The sequence below is a fragment of the Podarcis erhardii genome (genome assembly GCF_964252035.2).
Source record: "Podarcis erhardii genome assembly, chromosome: 7".
In the NCBI taxonomy this organism is placed as follows: Eukaryota; Metazoa; Chordata; class Lepidosauria; order Squamata; family Lacertidae; genus Podarcis; species Podarcis erhardii.
This window is the reverse complement of record NC_138511.1, coordinates 38,047,807-38,067,695: the sequence shown is the minus strand read 5'-3', so window position 1 is coordinate 38,067,695 and position 19,889 is coordinate 38,047,807. Positions and strand designations below refer to the sequence as shown.

Here is a 19,889-nt window from a genome sequence, read left to right as displayed (position 1 = left end):
CAAAAATGCAGGCACTAGGCAAGGCTGATCTCATGTGTTGATTCATTACACTCTCGGCAGGGTGCTTAGTTTTTGAAAGCTACCTGGAATTACTGCTGGCAATAGAACACTAAACTAAGATAAGCTTTCCATTTTTTTTTTTTAAAAAAGGAAGCAGAAGAAGAGGAAGAGGAGGAGGAAAAGGAGGCAAGGTGGGGCCACACATAAAGGGATAATAAAAATATTGATTACAACTAATATTAGATACCCTGCTTTGATTAAATTATCAGACACCAAACTGTAGATATCACTGATGTTTCAAATAGGACTTAGCTATGCGGAAGGATCTGCTGGGTTGTGTATGTGTTATTTATGATTTCTCGTTACTTTCGTTTATATCCTTGCCAGTCTTCACTGATGCGAGTGAAGGTGTGATGCAATTATGAATGGCAAAGGTGGTGTTGCCAAGCAGGTAACCCATCCAAGTACTGAGCAGACCCAGATCTAATGGAAGTTCTGATGATCTCATCTAATGCACACACAATACATTTTTGGCCACTTCACCCCCAAAAGCAAATTGTACAGTTCAAAAAGGGCAACCAACATGGTCAAGGGGATAGAGCGACTCTCCTATGAAGAAAGGTTTTGTGATAGAAGTGTGTACAAATATGCAAAGCATGGAGAAAGTGGATACAGAATAGTTTCCCTCCTTCTCTCATAAGACTGGAACTTGTGGACATCCAACGATGCTGAGTTTTGGAGAATTCAGGACAGATAAAAGGAAATACTTCTTCACACGGTGCACAGTTGGAACTCACTCCTGCAGGAGGCAATGATGGCCGCCGACTTGGATGGCTTTAAAAGAGGATTGGACAGATTCATGGAGGAGAAGGCTATTGATGGCTACTAACCATGATGGTTATACTCTGCCTCCATAGCTGGAGGCAGTAATGCTTCTGAATTCCCACTGCTCTTGTGCTTGGGTCCTGCTTGCGGGTTTTCCACAGGCATTGGGGTGGCCACTGTGAGAACAGAATGCTAGACTAGATGGTCACTTGGCCTGATCCAGCAGGCTCTTTTATATTCTGAGTCTATGTATGTGAAGCTGCTTAACATGAAGGTTCCCTTTTGCAGACCTTCTGTCAAGACATTGTGGGAAGGTTCCACTCCCCCCCCCCCATATTTTGACCGAATGCAGCTGCATTAATAAGGCAAGGGTTGACCAGCTATTGAAACTTGCCCTGTTTTTCACTGCGTCTAACACCTGCTTTGTGCCAGTATGGGTGGGGGAAGAGAGAGATGCGAAATAGCACACCACTTTCCCTTTAATATTGAAGAACATTAACATCATGCCAAAGATGTAAAATTGGAATTGTTGGATGTTTTGCACCTCGCAGCACTAATTTCCAAACTAACCTCTATGATTTCATCCAGTTGAGGTAGGCTTGACAGGAAACTCCAGTACAGTAATTGAGTTCTCTTGGACATTCTGACCATCGGCACTAATTTGCAAAGCAGATTAGACAGAGGAATACATTTTCCACCTTGACCTTTATCACATTACTTTCTTGTGGGGGAATAAGGAGGTGTATTGAGGGGGATGTGGCCTTTGGTGCACCTAATTTGTAGCAATGTGGTGTCTCTGCAGTTCCTGCTTCCCCCTCCCCACCAATGTTAACCGAGTAAGGTTCATTTTGATTCTCTTAATAAGAGATTATGTTCAATTTGGCGTAAGGGAGCTGTCATAAAACATGTTATCTTTTATTACCCTGGTGGAAGATATTTTTCTAGTGAATCATAAACGGCACACTTAAGGAAAACTTTAATTTGCACCTTTATGCTGGAAAGTTGTATGTGTGGTTTAATGTCACATTCTCAAATCCAGACCCACAGATTTCATATTGAACTGAAGGCATATTGAGGTGAATTTTTCTTTCTTTCTAAATAAAGTAAAATAAAATCTACCTGAGCTCATAGAGCTGAATTGCAGTGCTTTGAGGATTATTTCCACACATAGTGGCAGCTGATCAGAATTCTTTGCAGATTATAGGAGACAAATCACCTGCCTAAATGGTATGGAGAGCAGCCAATATCCAGGCATTGCTGATCTCAGTGATAAACACACATTATTTGCAATGTTAGACTTGGGGGGGGGGGCAAAGGGAGAGAGAGAAAAACTCATTATGGAGTAAAGCTGTATCTGGGTCAAATATTGAATTTGCTCCAAAGGACACCAGTTTGAAAAGTATGTTTGAGGAAGATTTGCAAACTATCCCACCTTGTCTGGTGCTTAAACAGTGGCTGCCATGACCAAAGTTCAAAGCGTTCTACAAATGTGTCCTCATCTGAAGACCCTATATGTGTGGAGCTCCTACAAGTGAAGACTTTGTAGCATTAGACTAATGGCCCATCTAGTCTAGCATCCTCTTCCCTGCAGCAGCCAACCAGATGCCTCTAAGGAGACCCAAGAACAGAAGTTGAAAGCAATCACCCTTCTCCTCTATACAGCAAGTGGGCCTGTGCAATGGATTTGGCAAAAGCCTGAATCCCAAACTGAACTAGGCCAGTTTGGGAGGGATGCAGACTTTGGACAAGCTGGGTAAAGAAAGCCTTGGATCACCCCAAGTCAGGCTGGGCATCCAAGAGCAATCTGGGGATGGTGCCAGCGCCGGGCTGGAAGAAGGTGCTTTGGCTACTAGGGAACACATAAATGGAGCAGGGTTGAACTCTTCACTGACAAGCTGGTGAGCAGAGGATCAAATGCTGGGGTTTACTGTGTCAGCATGTTCCCCATCAGAAATGTACTGGAGAAACAGGTCCCAAGAGGATTCACCCTTTTGCTCTCTGCTGTGTGGTCAGGGGAGGGGAGAGACACAGTATCTCCTTCTGCCATTCCTTCCCAATGTTATGCTTAATTTGGGTTTAAGAAACCCTAATTAATCGTTACTCCCTGCCCCACCCCAATTGATTCAGGGCCAAATTCAAGCCAGGTCAGGGGTGATCTGGGCTCTGGAATAGGGTCAGGTGACAAATAGTGAACATAAATAATTTGAGAATAACTAGGCAGGAATGAGCCTGAGACCTGCATAAAAAAACATGCTTTCTGAGTGAAAAATGGTCCCTCCCCACATATATTTCTATAGGTGCTTCCACACATCTGGATCTTCTCCTCCCCACTGAAATCAGTGAGGTGCACTGGAGTTTGGCTCCAGAGCCTCTGCATGCTTGCACAAGATAGCTGGGATTATTTTAAGCATCCTTTATGGGGCATGATGTACAAGCAAGTGAATCAAGTGAATTGGCGGTAGGCAGGCAAATGTACTCAGAAGGACAATTTTTGCCTTTCCCATTCTATCCAATTCTTACATTCAAATTACGCTTCTCCTGCAGACAGTAAATAGACACCGGTTTTCATCATAGCAGAAATACCACATTGCTTTGATTAAATGGTAGAACTTCCTTTGAAGCATCATAATTGGAAAATGGGGAATTAAAAAGAGAGTTACAATAATGTTATTGTGAGGTTTTGTTTGTGACAAACCATAATTCACGCTCTGAAAGCGCAGCTGGTCTTGTGTTTCCTCTTTGCCCTGCAAACACAATGGGCACTTTAGAGTAAATGTTAATATTATGATAATCTGAATAGCTGCATTCCTTCAATTCTAATTCCTCATTTGTCAGGGTTATAACACTTGTTCGCATTGGCTGCTCTATATGATTATTTTATTTCAGGTAAATTGAATAGGTACTAATAGCAGGTGGATTTGGGGTGGTGGGGAGTGATGAATGATCCCGTTGTTTTAAATCAACATCAGCTGTTATTTCCTGCAAGTGTACATTATCTTGCATATTTGCATAGTTTATGTGAAAGAAGAACGGCAACAAGTCTAATCATTAGATGTGGGATAGCCAACATTGTGCCATTCATATGTTGTGCAGTGTAAGTCCCATTGCGTGACCAGGCGGCAACAGCCCAAGCCCCCAGGGATCATAAGAAAGGCATAAAGACTCTGACAATGTTGTATGGAATTAAAATTAGGCCACAACTTTATTAAACCTCCAAATGTAGGAAAACCTTTGTATCCCTCCCAGCCCCCCTGCCGGGGCGAGCAGGGGCTCATCAGGGTAAATGGGATATGGGAGTGCTCTGCGAGACGTAAGTGTAGCAGGCAGCCAATCCCATATCCCCGCATGCAGGGTAGTTCACTGACAACTTTCAGTGTATGGCCAGTGACCCCCATATATATAATCCCTTCAAAGGGGGGATCCTGGAATTGCTACTGCAAGGGGGGCGAATCACCACTTCATGCCCCCCCCCCTCCTGGGAAGAAAAAACTAAAGGATTCCACCCAAGGCCATAACCATCAAAGTTGTGATGAATTGCTATGAGGAAGACAAAATCTGCCAGTGGAAGAAAATTTATTCCCAGTCCTTCAACAGCAACCAGTCAAAGACCGTAGCAGTGCCCGCTAAACAGGAAGAAAAAGTTAACTTGCAAACAATTGGCCAAAATTGGGGAGTAAGATCCTCCTCTTGAGGAGACCTCTGGGTGAAGACAACTGATAGGAGTCAGCTTCATTTAAGGTGTGGTTTCAGCAGCTCCAACCCAGTACTAGGCTGGAAGAATTGCTGGAGCAATGCATTTGTACCAGCACTGTGTTTTGATGAGTTTGGCCGCTTGGTTATTGTGAATCTGATAATGGACTCCCCTGGGGCTGTCTCTTGTCTGCCCAGTGATCAACTTGAACATAACCTTAGACTGCCCTGATCTTGCCTCTTGCATGATCCCTTGTTATGGAGCTGGGCCTTGGCCTTGGATACTACTACTGTTTTTGCTAATTGTTGATTTTGCTGCATCAGATGCAGAGCAGGTAGGTATGGTGTGAGGGAAATGGCCTCAAGGGCCAAATTTTAACACCTGCTGGGCCTGATTAAGTCCATGGGCTGAAGGTACCCCACCAGTGTTTTCAATAATAACTCACATATTGTAGTATGCATGAGGTTCTGTCCTAGAAGCCAATTTACTTCCTTTGCAATGATTAATTAATTTTTCCCCTCTGCTCTGTCTTTCATGGCCTGTTCCGAATATTGGGAATTTAGGGCTATTCATCTTTCCTTGGCTGAAACAAATTTCTTTTGCTTTTAAAGCCTCAGAAATGTCATGAAACCACAGCATTCTTAGAGATTGCATAGCTTCACCCACAGAGAAAACTCTCTAGATTTCAACTTGGTGTTTGGTGTGGTGCGGGCAAGGGAAAGAATGACGGATTGCTGGTTTAGGGGGGAGTTTTAATTCTCATTGTTGGTGATATTCATAGATGGACTAGATGAAAGACTTCTTAATATTCAGTAAGGGCAATAATACAGTTGTGTGGAGGTGGACAAGATTATTATTAACACTGTGGGTGGTTCCCCCCCCCCCTTGCTGCTGTAAATGGTTTCAGAGATATGACAGCTGTGATTGATTTCTGAAAGGAACTTTTTGAAATGCTTTTCAAATATTTTTTTCCACGCCCTTTCATTTCTACCTCTTGCATTTGGAAATTCTGAATATAGTGGATTCTCTGGTCCCTATAGATTCTGCTTATTGTAGCTGACTGTATCTGAATCATTAATGCATATTCCTATAGAATCAGGATAGTACAATCAGCTATGTTGGGTCACTTGCTATACCTCTCAGGTATTCATTAAGCTATTGGTATACCAGGACATCAGATTCCATCTGTGAGCAACCTAGGTCATTTTGGAGAGCAGGCTTTCAAAACATTCTTGAAGTGAACATTTTCCCTACCCAATTCTTTGGGGGGTGGGGGAGGCCTGAAAGTCTATCATGCCGCCCAATTAACTTTTCTATGTCAGTATAGGGATTCTCCGCAACCCCAATTGAAAGACAAATAGGCACTGAAGCAGCAGCTAAAGAAGATCTTATTCCCAAAGGCAAAGAGATTTGGCCATACTGTATTATCACTTTGATGACGGATAATTAAGCCAATACAGAGTGAGGGCAATATTTATTGAAAGGGCATTATTCTTACACAGGATTGACTTATTTTTGCCACCAGTGATGTCATCACATAATCAAACCTGATTGGATCTGTAACAATGTCTCTCGCTTCATGGAAAAGTGCCCACTTTAAACAGAGCCTAGTCAAAGCTAAAAAGAGGTATAATGATCTTAATGGGTGGGCATTAAATCATTGCTCCTATGGTGTCTCATTTATCAACTGTTGGGAGAATTGATATAATTACAGCAGGGAACCCCTTCATTATCCCATAAATTAGCACTTTAGTCATTTAGCCTGCTGCAAAATGACTAAGGCTTGCAAAATTTGTGGTCTGCCAAAGAGAATGAAGTCAAAAAAGAGGTGAATTACACCATTTCTCGTTGATTTTTTCTCTTGCTCTACAAAAGTTCTGACTCTGGCAATTTTGGAGTCTCTGTGGCTGCATTTGAATGGTTGGAAAGCTACTCTGTGGAGTGTGCAGTACGCCTTCTAGTGCTATCTATGTTACCTCCTTGTAAGTTAAACAAAATTAATGGAGGACATGGATGGCTATAAGTTATGGTGGGTAAAGGATGTCAGAATTGGTCATTTTTGGTTTCTCATTCTTCCCAGTCTTAAACATTTAGTTCACTACATTTTGATATCAGTTTGCACATTTGGTTTTTTAAAAAAATATTCGGGGTGAGGGAAATCTCTTGAAAATTCACCAGCATTTTACTGTTGATTTCTCCTACTATATGCAATTTGTATTCCGGTTTCTATAATATACACATAATATACACTCCCCACTATACATCTTCATTTGTTTTTATTAATATTTCCACACCTCTCAAATATATGCATTTTTGTACAGAGTACTTGGCTAGAGAACTGCATTACCAAAATTCTGTGGAGTGCAAATTTCAAAAGGTGGCAGTGTTTCGGCATGTGCAAATAGAATCATAGAATTTTGGAACTGTAGAGTTGAAGATACCATCTAGTCCAACCCTGGACTATGCAATGCCTAAATCTTTTGCACTGAATTTAGCACTGAATACAGCCAGATATTATATGGAATACCAGCAGCCCTAAACTCCCAATATTCGGAACAGACCGTGAAAGACAGAGAACGGGGGGGGGGGGATAATTAATCGTTGCAAAGGAAGTACCGTATTTTTCGCCCTATAGGATGCACCAGCCCATAGGACGCACCTAGTATTTTTTGGGGGGGGGCGAATAAAGAAAAAAAATTATTCCCCCCCCCCCAGCTGCAGGGGAAGCCTGAGGTTTTAAAAACGCACCTACCGTAGTTTTTAGAGGAGAAAAGGATATCTGCCCGAACTCCCGCAGGGCTCCCTAGGCTGCGGATATCTGCCCAAAGCACGGGGCGTTCTCCAGGCTTCAGCAAAAGCCTGCATTCGCCCCATAGGACACACACAGATTTCCCCTTCATTTTTGGTGGGGAAAAAGTGCGTCCTATAGGGCGAAAAATACGGTAAATTGGCTTCAGGGACAGAACCTCATGCATAGCAGAATATGTGAGTTATTATTGAAAACACTGGTGGGGTACCTCCAGCCCATGGAGTTAATCAGGCCCAGCAGGTGTTAAAATTTGGCCCTTGAGGTCATTTCCCCCATGCCATACTTACCTGCTTTGCATCTGATGCCATATAGGGCATCCCAAGACATGGCTCATTGTCATAAGCAGCATTTGCAGGCACCTGTCCCTTTGCAAACTGCTCATTTTCTTGATTTTAAACCACGTGGGGCAAAGAATGTAGGGCTTGCAAACACCAGCAATCAGTTGCTTGGCAGGACATCATTGTTATCATCCCACCCTTCACCATAAAGTCCCAGGGCTGGTTATTACAATTAAAGCACAATGTCAAAAGCAGTTTAAAGCAACTTGCAATCATGGAAATAAGGTGGGTCCTCACATTCTACATCTCAGGTGGCAAAAGCCAGGGTAAGAGATACATCTTCAGCATCTGCCAAAAGCTGTATAATGAAGATGCCAGAAACATATCCTCCAACATCCTGCTGATCAAAATCAGGACATTCATTTTTTGGTCGCGAGCTCTCATGGGAGCCAGCCGATTAATGCCAGAGTATGAAACCCAAACCTGAGTGTCTTTTGGTCCAGCACTCTGACATGAACCAGCTGGAGTGCTGGACCAAAAAATGGGACATTTGGAGATGCTATCAGAAGCTGCGATGGCTTCTGTATTTCCAGGATGTCTCCTTTAAAATGGCATGGTTGAGGGGTATGCAGACACACCTCTGTGGGTGGGGAGTTCTACAACTTAGGAGCTGTCACAGAGAATTTCCTCCCCTGGGTCATCCCACCCAGCTATGAGGGCAGTGGAACAACCATAGGGTCCCCTCCACTAGTCCTAATACCCAAGGGGTCTGTAGGGATGGAGGTAGTCTTTCAGGAATTTGGGGCCTGAGTCACTTATGGCTTTAAACACTAACATGAGCGCTTTGAGTTGGGCCTTAAATGAACTGCCAATGGCAACCAATGTAGGGCTGCTTCTACAACTTCTAATAAACATGTGTTGTTTGTATATCACTAGGGCTGCAAGGTCTGGAGCATCCCAGACCCTGAGATTTCAGGGCCCAAACCTGAGACCTGGGGCAGCCCCCAGTGATGACATAAAGGGCAGACCCCGGTGATGGCATTAAACATAAAACATTATCAGATGACATATCATCAGCTGCTTTTTACAATAATCAAGCCTCAAAGTGATGACAAAAGCAATTCTGTTTAAAACCAGGGGTAATTAAAAGAATGACAATGAAAAGACATAAACACTTGCCCAGCAACCAGGATCCTTCGGGGAAAGTCCTGTGTTTTCACTGTGCTTTCAGTGTTTATTGTGTACGCAGCTTAAGACTTATATGGCTGCCCCTGGACTTTTCACTTTTCAGGGAAATGGGGAGCGTCTAGCAATGCAATCAAAGTCTCCAGTCCTATGCACACTTACTAGGAAGCAATGACAAAGTGCTATTTACTTCTGAGTAAGCATGAGTAAGATTGCACTATAAGCCTTGTTAGATTTGTAACGGATCTGTTGGAGGAGATAAAAACCATTGGAATATTCAGCGTTTTCTGAACACTTTCTTGCTTTGTGGTGTGTGCGATGGCTATAGGAGTTTGGACTGCAGAAAGAATGTATAATTGGGTCCTAGAATTTGATAGTCACTCATCTCTGAGGATGCTACATCATGTCAGCTCGTCTTTTGATTATTGGACGTGGTGGGACTCTACAGGAGCTCATCATTGCCACTCAATAATTGTCACCAGCTTCTCTCCAAAGAACAAGTTGCTCAGTCTCTCTCTCCTCTTCCCCACCCTGTGTGTGTCATATGCAACTTTTCATCAGAATTCTCTCTGTATTTCCCTCTTGCATTCCTCTTACCATCATGTGGTCCCCTCTCCCGTCCAACTCCATCTCTGTTGCTTTTGAAGAGCAGTCAACTATCACCATTCTTAGCTGACTGGTCCCCTCATGCCTTACTGATGCTGAAAAAGCACATTGTTGGCAAATATGGATAAAGCTGTGATGGATCTACATTACCTTTTGGAATAATAAAGGGAAGAGTTTCGTTATCCCATCCCATAAGATTTTCACCCACTACAAAGCTATATAAGAATAATAGGCAAACAAGCAAATGATGAAAGCTCAGGTTGTTGTTTGAGTGAATGGAGTAGAGCATCTACACAGCTGATAATTAGTTGCTGTGGGTGCAATTAAAATGGCATTTGGATGAAGCTGGAGACAGTTTCAGAACTCAGACTGGTACTTAACTAAATTCTACTCAGAATAAACCCATTGAAATAAAAAAAATCTAGCTTACTCATGTTTGTTCATTTCAATAGGTCTGCTGTCAGGGAAGCTTAGTTAAATACCAGACTCAGCTCCTAAACAGGAAGCACACACAGTTCCCAGTGGTTCACATACATATGCTCAGTGGATATAGCGCAGTGCTCTGTGTCTCCGAAAAGCAGAGGGAAAGAAGTAAATTAACTTTATAATGATTCTTTCTGTGGCCACACTCACTCCATAGATTTAAAGCAACAGCTGTAGCTTCTCCCAAAGAATTCTGGGAGCTGTAGTTGGTCAAGGGTGCTGAGAGTTGTTAGGAAACCCTTATTCCTCTCCCAGAGCTACAATTCCCAGAGTTCCCTGTGAAGAAGGATTGATTGTTAAAGCACTCTTTCCCAGCCTTTTCCCAAATGTGTTCAGTTGGAAATTTGTTCTAAAGTGGAGTCATTTGTCTCTCTTTTTCAAAGGCTAAATGTCTTCCTGTCCTTTTAAAGTCTTTTTCCTATATCACTGTTGTGAACTGCAGAATAATAGCTTTTGAGAATGCATGAGTGAAGTAGCTCATGACTTTAAAAGAAGATGACCACCACCTGCTCCTTCCCATCTGCATTCCCCATCAGTGATGTGGCCCTTGAGGTTTCCCAGCAGATGGGCCCATGCAAGACAGCCACACAAATCAAGGAAATGTCACCTTTAATAAGTTTTAATACCATTTCCATAGTTAACCATTTCCACAGTTAATCTCCATTCCTGGTAGAGCCTGAAATAGAGTAGGTCACTTGAAATACACTGGGCGTGGCTATGCCCCTCTCCTTGTGTGGAGGTAGGATTGAAATAAGAGGAAGCAAAGGAACAAGAGACTTCTCTTCAAAAGACACAATTAAAGAGAATGAGTGAACTGGAACAGTTATGGCAGGAGGCAGAACAACTCCGGAATTAAAACAGAGCTGCTAGGAACATACTGTTCTTATTTTCCACCATTTTACATGCTTTTCAGACAAAAATAAGAGTTGACATGCTTGCTAGTCTAAGTACTGATGCCCTCCAAATGCTTTGGATTACAGCTGATCAGAGTCTGTCAGAGTTGTAGCCCCAAACATCTGGAGGGCACAAGGTTGGAGAAGGCTGGAAGAGATGTTTTGGGCTATGGCTCCCATCAGCCCCAGCTAGGGTGACCAATAGTCAAGGATGGCAAGCACCAGGTTGGGGCACTTCAACATATCTGAAAGTTACTAGGTTGGTGAAGACTGGCATAGATAGTTAGGTAAAATTCTCAGCATATCTATTTGTCAGGGTTTCCTGGCTTTTGTAATAAGCCAGTTGCCTTCTTTCTATTAATAGAAAAACATCCTGCAGATCAGTTTTACCTAAGGGTGCCTCTGATGCCTTAATGGATATTTCTAAAATGAGATCAATGCATTGCACACTGGGTAATGTATTATTCTTTTTTCATCTCTGCAGACAATGGAGAATCCGAAATATGAGCTCATCATAGAAGCAAAAGACATGGGGGGCATGGATGTTGGGTTAACTGGCACTGCCACAGCAACCATTGTCGTTGATGACAAAAATGACCATGCACCGGAATTCACCAGGAAAGAGGTAAACATTTATTTTAAGATGCAAAACAGTTGAGCATTGCTTGTTCAATCACGCCAGTTCCTGGAAAATCAGGAGAAGAGAGTGTTCTTGCGCTTGCATCCTGCTTGTGGGTTTCCTACAGGCATCTGGCTGGCCACTGTGAGAACAGGATGTTGGAGTGGATGGGCCATTGGCCTGATCCAGCAGGGCTCTTCTGAACCTGATTGGATCTAATAGAAGTTGATGTGCACCCTCTGTGCTTCAGGCCTGTGTGGAGGTTTCTGCAGGGAGGTTGTGGATGGTTTCAGCGTGGCACACAGCAAATGCTTTTAAAATATGCTTGGGGAGGTTGTGTTTGTTTAAGAGTATGTCAGTTCAACGTTGAGTATTTCCAAGAACAGGCCTTTAAAACTTTGCAGAGAGTCTTCCTCAAATAAAGTATATTTGCCGTTTCACCCTACTGAAATCCAAACATGGTACATTGTTTGTGTTGAATTGTGTGTGGTGTAGAGAAAGGATTGAAATAGTAGGAAGCAAAAGGTTTGTGCTGATGTATGGTCATTTTAAATAATACTCTCCAAAAAAGAAAAGAAAAACCATCCCATTAATTGGCAATGATGCAAATCAATGCCAGATTCTGTCTCCAGTTTCCCATCTTCCTGGGGCTGACTGGGATTATTTCACATGAGTATATCCCTTTTCACCTGGAGTTTACTACCATTTGAACCAAAAGCTGTGACATGGAACTTTTATGTGAATCATTGTCTTTTGTCTGATCCAGTTGTGCGGCTTTTCTTATGTTCTTATGATCTTACAATTTCTAGTGTCCAAAGGGATTTTTGAGCTTCATTAGAAAAGCAGACACCTCAAGCAGATTTAGGAGACCAGCACTGGTTCCATTCAAACTGTGTGGAGCCTCGTGGGCACTACAGGGGACATCACAATGATTTAGAATAGAGCGTGAAAGGCAGGTGGTGCTGAATTTTGGCATCGTACAGGGTGCCGCTGAAATTTCAGAGCCCAGGGTCATCCACAGCAGGCACCTTTATTGCCCTACCAAAATTCCTCTCCATTTCAAAAACAGTTGGATAGAAGGCAAATGGACCTGTTGTCCCAGAAACAGAAGTCCCAAACCACTTTTGATGCACAGAACCACTTGTGAGACTCTTTGGATCCAGACCTCAATATACACATGAATAAGCCTATGTCGCCTCCAGCTACGTTGACTATTATAACCAGGTAGTACTTAACACACAGTGCCGATTAGTGTGGCACTACATTTAGCGTTAGTCAATGAATTAATTAGCAAAAAGAAATGTAAATTATACTGGTAAAGTATATGCAGTGTCGACTATTAATTGAATCCGCCTGCAGGTGTGGCTACTCTCTTCAGCTGGAGTAGGAGGAGTGAGAAAAGAATGAAAGACTCAAAATAGCCTTTAAAAGAAAATTAGACTCATTAACTAAAGAAACAGAGGCATAACCTTTTAGATTGTAATTACAGCTGCTATGAAATAAGACCCTTGAATTTTAGCACATTTTACAGCTACATGTGGGGCTTCTTCCTCTCGTTACATTTTCTTTGCAATATGCACTGGGATGCAGCATGCATATTTTCCAACCCCCTCATTTATTAGTGATCTTAAAATTGCAGCCAACTAAGTCCTACTCAGAGCAGACCCATTGAAATTAATGGGCCCATAAACTTAAATCCATTAATTTCAGTGGCTCTACTCAGAGTCAAATTTAGCTGGATGCACCCCCCAAATGTTGATTCAAAACCAAGAATTTAAGCAGTGTGGCTACACCTAGAATGACCTTCCCACAAAAGCACCAACTGGATAAAATTCCCATTAAACTATAACAACTGTTTGCAAACAGTGTTCCTGGACAACATGGGGAAATGCAGGAGGGTTTAAGTGGTTGGGGGATCATTAAATGCGGAAATATTTCCCAGTAAAACAACTTCTGAGTTCCTGATCAGGTGGAAGTCCCCTGAAGTGTATGACAGTTGTACTTATGTGTATCAGTGGAACAGTTATGGAACTTTGGCTTTTTCACCGATCTACTGGCATGTCACACAAAGTTTCCTTCACACCAGTGTGCGTAGCCACTAGACAACATGGCTACTTCCCAAACTTTATGCACATGCATCTTTCTGTTCCTCCATGAAAACAAAAGGAAATGCCTGCATGCTGATGTGATGCTCCGAGTTTTGACACTTTACTGTGGATTTTTTTCCTGGAACCAAATAGCACAGAAATGTGCGCTAAACATGTGTTATAGTCTATTCATTTTCCAAAGGTGGCATTTGCATCATGAGAAGGCTCAATTATAATGTGGGAATTAACAGGGAAATATCAGGGAAATTGAATAAACCAGGGGTCAGCAAACTTTTTCAGCCGTGAGCCAGTCCGCTGTCCCTCAGACCTTGAGGGGGGGGAGACTATATTTGGGGGTGGGAATGAACAAATTCCTATGCCCCACAAATAACCCAGAGATGCATTTTAAATAAAAGCACACATTCTACTCATGTAAAAACACATTGATTCCTGGACCGTCCATGGGCTGGATTTAGAAGGTGATTGGCCCAGATCCGGCCCCTGGGCCTTAGTTTGCTTACACATGGAATAAACTGTCATGTGAATGCAGGCATACACACACACACAAATACCTTTCTTTACTTTCCCCCCAATATATATTTCAACGGTTCTTTCTTTCTTTTTTAAATGGCCTATGTTATCGACTGACAGAATAATTTTTGGCTGAAAGTAGCTTTGGCTTCTATTTATCATTCATTCTGGGAGTTGCTTTGGGTAGCTTAGAGTATATCTGTTCTCAAGGTCCATTTGTCAATTCTGAATGAATGGAGACCAAGATTGTCCCAATGAAAGTCAATTAAGGTACACCAGGGATGCAGCTAGCTCAGAAAACTCTGGGCAATACATTATTCCAGGCTTGCACTTTCTTCTGAATGTGAGCAAAGGAATTTTGAAGTACTCTCAAGTCTCTCGTGGCAGCACTGATTTGTGCACTCTCATCCATCTAAATGAAGCATGAATAGGAGAACTTCCCTGTGTCTTTTGTCCAAAGGTATTTGTAAAACCTGCAGAGCTTCTTCTGATTTCCCCTGTTCCTTATGTCAGCACCTTCTGTGCCCTTTATCAACACTGAAAGAAGACTGTCAGTCTATATGTGAAGACAAATGTAACATGAAAGAGGATTTCCAGCAAATTCTCCAGTTGCCATACTGATCTATACCTATAGCTCATATACATGACTCAGACACTGTTCAGTTTTGCCCGGGTCTTGAAGTTTTAATTGTTATCTCCAGCACAGAGAATGATCTCTGGGGAAGAGTGGTATGTATGCAAAAGGTTCCAGGTTCAATTCCCCAAATCTCAAGGTTGGGATTGGAGAGACTCCTATCTGAAACACAGAAGAGCCGCTGCCAATCAGTGTATGAGTTACATGGGCCAATGGTCTCACTCAGTATGAGGCAGATTACTGTGTTTTTCCTGTCTTTATAGCACATATTGAAACACTACACAAGGGACTTGCCAGTTCAGCATTGCTGCCTCCAATTGTAGAGGCAAAGCATGGCCATGAGGGTTAGTGGCCACTGGAAGCCTTATCTTTCACGGTTTTGTCCTCTTTTAAAGCGATTCAAATTGGTGGCCATCACCTCCAACTTCACAGGACAAGCAGAACTACTTCTGCACTGGACTGCAACCTTTCTGCTAGTTTGATATGCACTTCAAAATTGTTCACGCTGCCTCATATGACAAATGCACACACATACGGCCCCGTAATTAATTGGTTTCCTTTCACCCGGAAGCCTGGGTCATAACTGCAGAGGCACATGTGCTGTAGCCAGAATCCATTTACAAAGTGCCTAATTAGCTGCACATACAAAATGTCTATTACTCACATTGACAGCTATTAATGACAGGATGCCATAAGGAAGTTCACATCCAAAGTGGAATTAACAATGCCCCCCTCCATAAGTATGCATGCATTTCTCAGAGGACGGGATGTTTTAAAAACAAACAAACAAACTGACTTAATGTATATTATTTGAAACAGAAGCTTCCACCACCATCCCCTCAGGCTTAATTATCATCCACATCTATTTGGTTAAATATGAATGCCTAAATATTTAGTGGACCTGCTCATTTGCATAATAGCTTGAATTGCAATTGAAAAGGCAATGATCAATAGTCACATTCTGTTCATTTAATAATGTGATGTTTAGTAAAATTGATTTATTTTCTGAGGGGAGGGGCAAAATATTTCACTCTTGCTCATGCTATATTTTGTTGTACTCACAGGCTTGGTCCAAATGATGGTTTGCCATTATGTGCAAACCATGATAAAACCTGGCCTTGGCACTTCCTTCTCTTCTTCACACATGAGAAGAGGACATTTAGGGCTTATCCAGACCTCTGTTTGCTTTCCCCACTTTCCCCAAAGGAAACCAGAACTTTAGAGATGAATGAGAACAAAGAGCAATCAGGTTTTCCATGAATTGCCTTTAGTTCCAATTTAGCACTAAAGAGTGGGTTTTCAGGGGGGAAGCAGTGAGGCAATGGCAAAACTGTTCAGACCTATGCTGTCTAGGTGTGGAACAAGCAGAATTGTGAATGAGTCCTAACCTTTGCAGTTAGCAAACTGTGGTAGAAAAACTGCACAAAATATGAGCAGATTGCCAGGCCATCTTTTGAATGAGCAGAATTAAAGTCAAAGAAGCTGCTTGTGAAATAGTGCTGTATGTAGGTTGTTGTTGTGCAAATAAATGTGGGAAGAATGAGAAATGACTGAGATTCTTACTGCTGTTTTCACCTGTGTAGTTCTTGTGGGGACAAGAGGCATTATGGAAGTTGAGGATTATTTGCACATACCATAGTTGTGGCAGCAGGGAGAAGGGCAATGGTGCCCAGAATGAACAAAACGTCTCACTGGTGCTCAGTCATAGATCTCTCCTATCCTGTTTTGTGTGGATTTTTTTGAAGGGGTGTAACAAATTGTCTGCATTTAAATTGTACACATTTTGTATAAATGTGCTTCACATTCTAAACCAAAATTTAAAAATCCATATTTTTCCATGCATGCCCTGTACAACCTGCAGTTTGTGCACATTTTCTGTACTCCAAAACTGCATTGAAAACCCTGCAGAATTGAAGGTCTGATTGAAGGCTGCTTTCCAATCCACAAGCAAGTTCTGAAATGTCAGAGTGGGTTGGTCTGCTGAGAAAAGAGGACAAAACAAATTCCTCCACCATCTCTAGATAGCTGAAAGAGGACTTATGATATTCAGATTTCTAATGGCCTGTTGCATGGAAGATAGAGCAAACTTGGTCCTGAACCCATGGATTCAAATAACAAGAAAGGAGATTCCAACTAAACTGACTTTCTGATGGTAAGAGCTGTTTGACATTGGAACGGACTACCTCAAAAGGCGATGAACCTCAATGGAGGGGTTTTTTTAATGCAGAAGTTGGATTGCCATCTGTCAGAGATCTTTAGCTGTGATTCGTGCATTGCAGGGGCTCGACTGGATTACCTTCCAACTCTCCTATTCTATGATTTCCCATTAACCCCTCCTACACATTTATTCAAGCCAATTCCTATTGAGAAGTCTGCAGCCAGCACCTTACATCCTTGGGAAGCTTCCAGGAGCCCAGGGCCTCACCGTTGATGTATTTTCTGGGGCCTCCTTCAAGCAATTTCCTTCTGCCACGCACAAATTTAATTTCTTCACAATGCCCCCAATTTAGTATCACTCCAGGATGCGGCGGGAGGTTTAAACGATGGCCACTCGTCCATGTGGTGATACTAAGAACCCTGCCACTGCTGGCACTGCTACTGCCATGGAATGCTGCCCAGATTTACTGGTGGAGGAGAGGGGATCATCAGTGGGCCCCTTGCCCATGGCCCCTTGCCCAGAGTCCTCTCAAAACCAGAGCTGACACTTCCTATTGATTTCATGTTAGCAATGCAAACTTGCTTTCATTTCCACCTTATGATTCACTTAATGTTTACACGGAAAGAAAAGTGCCTTTCAAGCAGCCACAGGAATCCAGAAGGGGGGGGGGCGGCAAGCTACTTGTCTGGTGAGCGCTCCCCCCCCCCCAATCATCCCACCTCTGGCTCCACCTATGAACTCAATCCTGAATATGTATGGCGGGGGGGGGGGAATCCTTAGCATCTAAACTATCCAGTTGAATGATTGACAGTCACCTTTAGAGGAGGAGAAACTTGTCCTCAAAGGAGAGAAACAAGATTACTACTCATTTTAAAATAACAAAATAGAGTGCCAATACATTCTCTTCAGAAGAAAGAAAGAAAATGAATGTTAACAATAGGATATGAAAAGGGCTCTCCTAGCCCACTTTAACATCTTCAGATATACACTGCCTGCATATTAATTTGATTTCCTCAGATATCCTCTTATGCCTTTCTCAAGAACACCTTATTGCAAAAAGGGGGAGCAGCGTCCGTTTGCCACCACATCCTTCCACTTATCACATAATTAGACCTGGATATGCAGCATAACAGTGTTTTGCGTTTATCTCTTTCCCTGGCAAGGGTTGGCTGCAATGCTTTTGTTCCACTCTCTGCCAAGGTCACCAAATGCATGCCGTTGTCTCTGTAATCTCCCGATAAACACATTTCAGTGGGCTGCAAAGTGACAGGGCACCTGCCTTTTACAATAGAAAGCAGCAAACCCTTGTAAAAACATGAAGAAGTTGCAACGATCAGGAAGGAGCATTCAAAGAGTGCAAAATTGGCCACGACACTCAAAAGGTCCTTTGGAGTTCTCTGGCCCTCTCCACCGCCCACACAAGAAAACTGATTCTTCTTTGTGAATTGTGTTTTCTCAATTTGCGCACAATTACCTCCAACTATTTCCATACATTCCTTCAAAAGGTTTGTTTTCATAACCTTAAAATTTATTCCCCTTGTTTAAGCATCTCAAATAATCAGCTCAGCATGATTCAGATACTTGATTCTGACTCACCACCTGCCTCGCTCCCCTTTGATCAAGGCTGGTGAGCAAAAGCAGATTCTTTTTTAAAAAAATAATGCAGCCCTGATATGAACCTCCACCTGAGCCTGTGACTTTTCCAAGACCTTTGGCTGTGCTCAGGTCAGCATCTAAGCCATGGCGATAAAAGCATCCTTCCCTCTAAGCCTGTTGCAATCCCAACTACTCTCAGAAAGCTCTCCCCCCCCCCACTCTAATCTGTGCAACATCTAAAACACAGAATACAACTCCCAAATAGCATTTGCCTCCCAACATTTCTGATCTCAAAAGAGGCAGGTGGGGAAATTATGTACAGAGGATGAGTTCATAGTGGAGAAACACAATTCCATCCCTTGGGCCCACTTTTTTCTGGAGATCAACAAATGGGTACAAGTTCTACATGTGCAGGCTCTGGTCAGACCTCTGGATGAGTGCATGGGAATTGAGGGAGGGGCCGGGATTAACTATTCCCTATACACCCAGGACACACCACTATGCTTCTGAAATACACACACACAGTGTCTATATCTATCATCTATCTATCTATCAATCATCTATCTATCATCTAATGTAGCATTTAGAAGGGCTTCCTTCAGTGGGGTTCAGAGCTGATTTAATCAGTTCAACTGGTTTGGTGAACATTTCACCGTGCCATAATTACTTGAATAATATATCCTTTCCCCTCCCTTGTGAATAGGGAACAAGCCTCGGAGTTGAAGGTCACCCTTTAGTTCTCTTTATACAACCCTCGGGACTCTCCCCAGACCACAAGCTTCATCAGTGCTGCCTAACTCCCCCTTGAGTGTTTTTGCATGGCTGCAATGTATACTTGAAGTCTGATTATGTATCTTGCTTGCCTGGATGGAAGAAAGGATTTGTGTAGACTAACCTACTTCACCCACTTACTCCTCTGGCCATTCCCATTGGCATCTGGCCCTTGGGATGTTTCCCTGTGCCCCATGAATATGTTTAATCCTCTTTTAAAGCTATCCAAGCTGGTGGCCATCACTGCTTCTTGTGGGAATGAGTTCAATAGTTTAACTATGCACTGTGCGAAGAACTACTTCCTTTCAGGTCGTAACTAGATGAGATGATCTTGTTTGTCCTCAATCTTCCAAAATTCTGTTTTATTGCATGAACTTGTAGTATTATGAAAGAAGAAGAGAAACTTTTCTACCCATGTTTTCCATGTCATTCATAGTTTTATGCCCTTCTACCATGTCATCTCTTACTTAGTTGTTCCATCCCCTTGATCATTTTGGTTGCTCTTTTCCAAAAAGCCCAGTTAGCAGCCATGTATCCATTCCAGGAATATTTCCATAAAAACTAGGAGAGTCTGCTGCTTATGGGTAAAGCACATGCTTTTCATGCAGAAGGTCTCAGATGCCACCCCGACCCTTCTTAAGGGATCTTAGTTACTAGGACAGACTTCTGCTCGTCAAGATCTTGGAGAGCTGCTGTCAATTGGAGTAGATGATTTCTGGCTAG

The 19,889-nt window shown here is 42.6% G+C and overlaps 1 protein-coding gene across 2 annotated transcripts in view; it reads left to right on the top strand.

The window, feature by feature from the left end:
* CDH13 (cadherin 13) overlaps positions 1–19,889 on the top strand; it is a 684,692-nt gene that overhangs the window by 569,021 nt on the left and 95,782 nt on the right. For both annotated transcript variants that reach the window (XM_081870212.1, XM_081870213.1), the window contains exon 8: positions 11,255–11,395. In XM_081870212.1, coding sequence (XP_081726338.1) covers positions 11,255–11,395 — 141 coding nt within the window. The remainder of the gene's footprint in view (positions 1–11,254; positions 11,396–19,889) is intronic.